The sequence below is a fragment of the Condylura cristata genome, unplaced genomic scaffold (assembly GCF_000260355.1).
Source record: "Condylura cristata isolate star-nosed mole 26May11 unplaced genomic scaffold, ConCri1.0 scaffold00005, whole genome shotgun sequence".
Taxonomy (NCBI): domain Eukaryota; kingdom Metazoa; phylum Chordata; class Mammalia; order Eulipotyphla; family Talpidae; genus Condylura; species Condylura cristata.
Genome location: NW_004567106.1, coordinates 22785218 through 22794116, shown reverse-complemented (window position 1 = coordinate 22794116; position 8899 = coordinate 22785218). Strand labels below are relative to the sequence as shown.

General features: G+C 47.1%; 1 protein-coding gene across 2 annotated transcripts; it reads left to right on the top strand.

Moving 5' to 3' along the window:
• Nucleotides 1-1624: 1624 nt before the first annotated feature.
• SP8 (Sp8 transcription factor) lies at nucleotides 1625-4228 on the top strand. Of its 2 annotated transcripts, XM_004676756.1 has the most exons (3): nucleotides 1625-1733; nucleotides 2473-2571; nucleotides 2723-4228. In XM_004676756.1, the coding sequence occupies exon 3, from the start codon at nucleotides 2756-2758 to the stop codon at nucleotides 4223-4225; it is 1470 nt and encodes a 489-aa protein (XP_004676813.1). In that variant the 5' UTR covers nucleotides 1625-1733; nucleotides 2473-2571; nucleotides 2723-2755; the 3' UTR covers nucleotides 4226-4228. The 2 variants fall into 2 exon arrangements, with proteins under 2 accessions (XP_004676813.1, XP_004676812.1); XM_004676755.1 differs by lacking the exon at nucleotides 2473-2571 and having other exon boundaries at nucleotides 1631-1733.
• The last annotated feature ends 4671 nt before the right edge of the window (nucleotides 4229-8899 follow it).

The window sequence follows — 8899 nt, the reverse complement described above, 5'->3', positions numbered from 1 at the left end:
GACTCCCTTAACTAATAGAACTCTAACCCATTTTGCCTTAAAACTAGCTATCCAGGAGCATTTGTAACTGCTTAAACTAGGAATTATTTTTTAAAGCTGTGGACCCTTTTGCTACTGTGGTCTATCTGTGGTTCAAAAATGTTCCCTTGTATTGGCAATGAAACAGCAATAACATTCTTGATCACATCTAATAATATAAATGACAAATAAGTGAATAAAACTATGTATCACCATGCACTCACATTCTTAGCTATCTAGCACAAATGCCATTGGACTCTGATACTTCTGTGATCCACGGTTGGTTCGTTTTTCCCTCATATAAAAACAGTAGAGTATTTTTTTCTCAGATTAATGGAACCCACAGATTTCAATTAAAATCCTGATTTTTTTCTCAGAAAGAAGCAGAAGGGTTAAATGTGAAAAATTCTAAATAGCATGAAACACTCGGTTTCTCACTCATAAAACAATTCTCTCTGACTCCCTTCTCTAGTCCTTTTTTGTATTGAAATATAAGCGTCACCACGGGACAAGCGCACTCTCCTACAATGAAATTTGTGCTTCCAAAGTGAATCCCATTTCAAGGAGAAAAAAAAAAAAAGCCACCACATCAAAGTTAACTACTCGTGAACGCAGGCGCGCGCGCACACACACCCAACTCACCCCTAAAATTCTGGCTTTTTGCGGTAGAGCTGGGTAAGGAAAGGTAGATATTAATACGGCTTTCCTTTAAAAATGTAGTGACAATGGCCAAGAAGTTAAGGGGAAAAAAATCATTCAAAACGTGAGGTATAAGGAGTCAAGAAGTTAGCGACAGTGATATCGTTTGCGAATATTTATTTAGCCTTACTTAACTTCGCAGTTTCATCTGCAAATCGCCAGCCTCTCATGTATTGCATTTTATTGCACTGTTCCTGTTCCCCACCCCCAGCTTTGCTGCGCCCACACACGCACGCGCGCACACACAATCCTATCTCAAACACATTCACACAACCTTTCTCTTCCACACATCAGGTGTACAGCACACTCTTCCCTCACCCTCCCCGCTCTTCTCTTTCACACACACACACACACACACAACAGTCGCACACACACATCCAGCCTCTCCCCTCGTATCCACTGCACTCACCCCCTTCCACTGTACTTCACTGTCCCACTGTCCTCCCTACGTTTGTGAGACTGAGTTACACACTATCGTATACTCATACCCTTGCCCTCCACATTTTAGTGATTTACTCCTACCCGCCCTCCCCCCCTTTATGACAAATGCAGTTATACTGTCACCTACGCCCCCCTCCCCTTCTCCGTATTATCCCTCTCGGCTCACGGGCTTCCCTTCACCACCCGGTCACACTCACATCCCCCCCTGCTCTGCCTTCTGTTTGTTCGCACGCGCGCACAGCTATACTGTTACACACTCACACTCGCTTTGTAACTCTCAGCCACCGCACCCCTCCCGCTACAGCGGCCCCCCACCCCCCTCCGCGGCGGTCGGCGGCGGCGCCGATGACCTCACGGCGCGCGCGCGGCGCGGCCCGGCGAGGCCGCAGATTGGCTGGCCGCGCCTCCGCGGCACTTCAAAGCCGGAGAGGGAGCTACAATTGTGGTGGAATGGGCGGAACTGATCATTGTATTGCACACCTCTAAAAAAAACACTGCCTCTGATTTATCAATATAAAAAAGATCCTCTGAGAGGAGGAGGGCACTTTTGTGTGATGGCAACTTCACTTCTAGGGGTGAGTCTCAGGATTTTTTCTTGCTGGTTTAATTAGTTTCCTTTTATTGCCGATCGGAGGGGGTTAAAGTCGCCCCGGCCAGGCCACGGGCTATCAGTCTCTATTGAGAACTTTTTTTTTCCCTTTAAATACAAGTGAGTTTGTAGAAAAGAAAGAGGGGGAGAGGGGGGCAGAGTCACTTTTTTCAGCGCAGGAAAAGGTTCGAAGGGCATTTAGACAAGCCACCTCGAAGCGCCCGGCCGCTCCCTGCCCGGGAGACGTGCGCCCTGCCCATTTTACTTGCGACGATTTCGGGGGTAAAGAGAGCAAGTTTTTTTCTCCTGGGCAAACTGCATTTTCCCTCTTCCCCTTAAAACATTCCGCAGCCCGCCTTGTCTGGAAGGTACGTTGAACCCATCTTTTTATTTTTGTAAACGATTGTAGATATGTATATATTTTAAGGAGAAAAACAAACAGGAAGAGAGCACGAGCCTTACAGTTTGACCTCATTTTGGCTTAGGACAAACAGCCCAGGATGGATTTCTGGGAATCGGAGCAGAATTTTCAAAGCTCTCACTGGATTACAGGGGAAACGCTCTTAAAAGCAATCCACTGGTTTTTTCCCAGGCTTCTCGGAAAAGGAAACTTCCTTCCTACCCAATCTGGACTTTTTGCTTGCATGTTTGTTTCGAAGCGCCTGGGGCCTTGTGTGCACGAGAGTGTTGTTTTAGGTGAGAATACTTGTCAAACTCTTCTTTAGCTTGGCGCTTTGCTCCGGATTCAGACGCCGGCAGCCAAACTTGTCCCCCACCCGTAGAGTTAGGAAGCAGCCGGGCGCCAGGGCTGTTGGGGGAAGCAGGTGAGTTGGTGGAGGCGCGCCGCAACGACTTGGGGTGCACCGGGGCGCTTTGGAGGCTACCGGAGGACTGATCCACTTTTCTTCCTTCCCTCCCCCACCGGCCCTTGCCCACCTCCCCTCCCCCACCCTGCTGTTCCCCTCCTTCTCGCAGGAAGAACCGAGGTTGGGATCGACTCCTCTGGCCATGCTCGCTGCTACCTGTAATAAGATCGGCAGCCCCAGCCCGTCTCCCTCCTCCCTCTCGGACAGCTCTTCTTCCTTCGGCAAAGGCTTCCACCCCTGGAAACGTTCTTCATCCTCAACCTCCGGGAGCTGCAACGTCGTGGGCTCCAGTCTCTCGAGCTTCGGCGTGTCGGGGGCATCTAGGAACGGCGGGTCTTCCTCCGCAGCCGCGGCGGCCGCGGCGGCGGCGGCGGCGGCGGCCGCCCTGGTGTCCGACTCGTTCAGCTGCGGCGGCTCGCCGGGCTCCAGCGCCTTCTCCTTAACCTCCAGCAGCGCCGCTGCCGCCGCCGCCGCCGCGGCCGCCGCCGCCTCCAGCTCGCCCTTCGGCAACGACTACTCGGTGTTCCAGGCCCCTGGCGTGTCTGGGGGCAGCGGCGGCGGCGGCGGCGGCGGGGGCGGCGGCTCCTCTGCACATTCGCAGGACGGCTCCCACCAGCCGGTGTTCATCTCCAAGGTGCACACCTCGGTGGACGGGCTGCAGGGCATCTACCCGCGCGTGGGCATGGCGCACCCCTACGAGTCGTGGTTCAAGCCCTCGCACCCGGGCCTGGGCGCTGCGGGCGACGTGGGCTCGGCCGGCGCCTCCAGCTGGTGGGACGTGGGCGCTGGCTGGATCGACGTGCAGAACCCGAATGGCGCGGCGGCGCTGCCGGGCTCGCTGCACCCTGCCGCCGGGGGGCTCCAGACCTCGCTGCACTCGCCGCTCGGAGGCTACAACTCGGATTATTCTGGCCTGAGCCATTCTGCCTTCAGCAGCGGCGCCTCCTCGCACCTGCTTAGCCCCGCCGGGCAGCACCTCATGGACGGCTTCAAGCCAGTGCTGCCAGGCTCCTACCCCGACTCGGCCCCGTCGCCGCTGGCCGGCGCCGGGGGCTCCATGCTGAGCGCCGGGCCGTCGGCACCACTGGGGGGCTCCCCGCGCTCCTCCGCCCGCCGCTACTCTGGCCGTGCCACCTGCGACTGCCCCAACTGCCAGGAGGCAGAACGGCTGGGCCCGGCCGGGGCGAGCCTGCGGCGCAAGGGCCTGCACAGCTGCCACATCCCGGGCTGCGGCAAGGTGTACGGCAAGACGTCGCACCTCAAGGCGCACCTGCGCTGGCACACGGGCGAGCGGCCCTTCGTGTGCAACTGGCTCTTCTGCGGTAAGCGCTTCACGCGCTCGGACGAGCTGCAGCGGCACCTGCGGACCCACACTGGCGAGAAGCGCTTCGCCTGCCCCGTCTGCAACAAGCGCTTCATGCGCAGCGACCACCTCAGCAAGCATGTGAAGACGCACAGCGGCGGCGGCGGTGGCGGCTCGGCGGGTTCGGGCAGCGGTGGCAAAAAGGGTAGCGACACCGACAGCGAGCACAGTGCGGCGGGCAGTCCGCCCTGCCACTCGCCGGAGCTGCTGCAGCCCCCGGAACCCGGGCACCGCAACGGCCTGGAGTGACGCGCCCCCGCTCCCGCCCTGGTCTGCGATCCCTCCCCTCCCTGTCCCCGGGCACTCTCTGACCTGGGCTCACCCCCACTCCCTCTCGGCTGCACCCTGCTCCTCTCCGTCTCTCTATCTCTCTCTCTGTCTGCCCCCTGCCTTTTAACTCCCTCTGTGACTTTGTAAAGGGGACATGGACATGTAAGTAACGCGCTTTGCCGTCCCGGGCCCCGGCTTCCCTCCCCACCGGATAAAACAGTCCCGAGTTCCGAAAGACCGAACCCGTGCTTGGCCTGGCCTTTAGTTCTCGTGTCTTCCTGCTCCTTCCCGCCTTCCCCTAGTTGTGGTGGCAGATCTTTGGGAGCCAGGGGCTGCTAGAGGTAGAGGTGGACCAAGCCAGTGGCCGCGAGACCCGCCGGCCTCCCCACCCCGCGGGAAACAACTTGGTTTAGCGCGGTTGCTTGGCGCTGGAGAGGAGCGCGAGGCAGGAGGCCACTGCGGGGCGCCTAGCGGGGGCAGCCTCCGACTTGGCTTCAGAGCCCCGATTTGGGGCGCCTAGGCTTCGGAGCGCCCTGCCCCGCCGTCTCGCGCCGCTGCCAGCTCAGCTCAGAGCCGTCGGAGCTACCTGAGTTTGCCCATGTCGGGCACCGAGGTCTGGAATTTGCAGTTTAGCTCTCCGAACGTCAGGTCTGCCTCTGTCTTTGTTTCTGAGGTGGAACTCATGCAAGTTTCAGCTAAAGGCGGTCTTGGTGATTCGCTGCAGCAGCCTTTTTTTCCTTCTTTATAACATTAAAAAAAAAAAACTAAACTAAAACACTAAAGGAAAAAAATCCACCCGTTCTGTATCCCTTTTAGATAGTTTTTTTTTCTCCCTCTAGCTGTGAGCAAGTCTTTTTCAGAACTGCTAATATTGATCCCAAAGTTATTTTGATCGCATTAACTTAACTTATGGGGTGGGGGTGGGGTGTAAAGGTAGGTGTCTTTTTCTTATGCAAAAATACCCCTTTCCGGTGAGGGCAGATTAACTATCTCCATGTTTGTCCTTTTCTACCTCGTTTTTCACCACTCCCGAGCATAATCGCTTTTTTTTTTTTTTTTTTTGGCTAGTCCAGCAGTCAATTTGTATAGTATCCATTTATGTAAATTCTTGCAGTTCATTGAAGAATCTTAGGATTAAACTTTTTTGTGTGATTTAAACTTATAAACAAGTGAAGAAGCTATCGTTTATTTCAGACGAGACTAGTTTAAATGCCAAAAGAGGGAAAGTAGGAAAAAACAAAAACTTTGTAAAATATATCTGAACCTAATGGTTTGTACAACTGGAGAATCGTTCTAGATTAGTTACCAATTAACTATAACTCCACCAGTGTATGGGTGTGAGGTGCAGTTGTCCAGGAGACGATTTTGTATAGTATTTTTCTTGTACATTACTTCCAGTAAATATTTGAAAATATATTGAAGTAAACTTGATTTTTTTTTGTCACAAGAAAATATTAAGAGTTATTGTTGCAGTGATGATGAGCTGCAGGTTTTATGAACTCATTTCTGGAGGTGCAGAGCCACAAACGCACTTTCAGGGCCTAGTTTTGCTCGAATATGAATTTAGATAGGTATCAAACTGTAACTAAGACAATATTTGATAAATGTGGGATGACATTTAATTTAATGGAGCATGTACTTATTTGCATTTGCTGGCAGTTCAGGCATAGTTAAAGTGAGAGTTCTCTTATATTTCATAATAAGTGGGTCTGCCAAAACCCATGTATTAAATAAATTGTCCAAGTGAAACTCAACTAACTTTGGCCTTTGTGTATTTCCTGAAGGTAATATTGTTAACTGTTAATAAACACTCCTGATACTACATTTAAATGTTTGCAGTTTCTGCAAACTAATTGCTCATTGTAATGTTGAAATAATTTGGATATTTCACATTGAAATGAAAAGCCTTTCTCTGGAACATTTTAGACTTGCATTTTAAATGCATGAAATGTAATTGATTTATTTGTAATATTTTAAATGGTATTAATAAACTCAGATGAAAGACTAGGCCAGTTAATTTGTTTTTTTTTCTTTTAAAACTATGGACATTTGCATTTTATCTTTAGTTAAATGTCTAATTTAAACAAATATAACCCTGTTTTGTGGTAATATTTAAGTAATTGCCTTTAAGATATAACTTAGATGGAATGATCTACTTGGCGAAGCTGTGTTTTCTCTATTTACCAAGATAAAGATTATAGTGTCTAAGAAATGTAATTAATTATTTACCAGTAGATTTAGCTCAAAGCATCAGGATTTACTGACCTCTTAAAATTTGTACTAAGTCACCAAACAATTGAAAAAAATTTCCTCATTCTGCTTCCTTCTCACTCCAGAAGGAGTCAGTTTGTTAGCCATTGATTTGCATTTGGTATTTAAAAGGCCAAGCCTTACATTGGAAGATCAATACATCTAAAATAAAAACATGGGTTTGGGGATAACTTTTGTTGTTAGGGGGTGGAGGAGGTCAAGCTAACAAAAGCTTGTTTTTGGCATTCCATGTCTTAGCTAAAGATTATGTAGAGGTAAATATCAGTAGTAGATTCCTGTTGAAATGAGTTATCTGTTCTTTTAAAGTCTCTAAACAGTCACCAAAGAAAAGGAAGGTTAAACCTTAATCTATTTACTAGCTATTGTTCATAGGTGTCAATGATGCCAATAAAAAAATATTGTCTTGTTATGTCTAAGTGCATTTAAGCAATGGGTGTTCCTTGAGCCATACTTTGAAACATAAACTACTTTAAATGTTGATTGCTGTTATATTAAACTATTTCACTATTAGAATAATATTATTTTGAATCAAATTGAATAAAAAGTTAGTGTGTTCAGATTCTTATAAGTTTAGCTTCTTTCTTTCCGTTTGCATTCTCCTTGTCCCAAGTTCAGTCTTGGTGTACATCTTTAACTGAAAATTTTCCATTGAAATTTATATATACTTTTTATCCATAGACACAAATGAAAATACGGAGTCCTACGAATATTGTAAATTTGGAAGAAAAAACTAGTAGGTATAACATGTTTTAGAATAATTCACTTTGTGTTCTGAGTGGCAGACTGCTTCCATCCCACAGTATACAGATATTCCAGACCAAGCCCTATGATTTTAGGCAAGCACATCAGCTCTGATTCTTTGATATACTATAACTCTAAATAATGGTGTTTTAAAAAAAAGTAAAATAGTCTCTTTTCTGTCACTTTCTTCCTAGGAATAACAGGAGAACACAGTTTAAGTGTTGTTTCTTTTTTATTGAAAGTTGCAGTACTGAGGGATCCTGGAAAAAAAAAACGGTTCTGAAGGAGTTAAATGTAGTGGCAGGTAAGAGGAAAGCTGCTGGATACATTTATAATATCAGTTGCGATACATACTAAATCACATTGATTTAAGAGGTGGGTGATGACAAGGAGAGATATTGTCTGGAAGAAAATTTCTTTGGGGTGGTTGAAGGGGGACAGATTTTTCTATAGTATAGATGTGCAAACTTTCACTTTCTTCCTTCAGCTCCTCCCCCTTCTGACTTCAGTTTATTTTGTTTTGACGGTTATTGAGCAGTATTTCTAAATTCATTTTCTGCAGAGTGTGCAGGGATTCCTTTTGGGGATGAACATCTTTTCAGAGAACAGAGGATGAAGTGCAAAATTGTGATTTCTCCTGCTTTTGTCTGTGATAAAATACCTCTTAACAGTGTCTGGAGGCTTACTCAAAGGAAGCCACAGGCTGGGGTCTCACTTTGAACCAAGGGACAAGGTAGAGCTAAACTGGCTGTTGACCCAGAGGTCAGGCCAGCATATATCAGTCCACTCTCCAGAGATTGGACTAGAGAGAGCTGTGGCTCAATCCAGCTCTTCTGTTGACCAGTCTCATCTCTTCCAGTCTTGAGTGTTTCTTTCTCATACTCCTTTTTTCCTTTGCTGGCTTAACTCTTCCCTTTGGGGTGACCTCTGTTGCTTAAAAATGTGATTGTGAGTTGTTGAGGTTGAATTTGTAACTAAAATACTTTACCATAGAAACTTAATTTAAGCGAATGTGATGAGTATCAGCTGATTGATATTGGAAAAAATTCCTGGATGGGTTCTTCCACTGTCCTGTTACCTCAATCATGGTACAAATTCTCAACTGGGCTTCTCATAGGGAGAGAATGCTGAAATTAAAAATTAAAGATAATGTAGGTGATGAAACTAGATTCCTGAATGGACAGATCGATAATCCTGACATGAAGATTTTCATCTCCCTGTGGATATTTTGGTGCCATTCTTGAAAAAGTGTCACAAAATTCCTGTGATGGCTTTTCTTTAAAACAAATATTTAATTTTAGAGGATTTATCAAAGTGCAGATGACCTTTTAGGATGATAAAACTAAATTTAGCTGGAACTTTAGGAGGAAAAGTGTGGATGTGATTGTTCTCTGGTTGTCTGTAGTGTCAGAAATAAATATGATGAAAGAAGTTCTATATTTTGCTCAACTTTGTAATGCAAATAGTGTCCAATTTGATGCAGGTACTTTGAATAAACAGATTTTATTTTCCTACTGATTTTCACTGCTTCTATTTAGACAGCATTAAAACTACTCCCTACACTCCTAAGCAGAAATCAGGAATGATCAAATTTCTCTCTTAAAAATTGTGGTTTGTACATATATCGTTCTTTTAAAACAG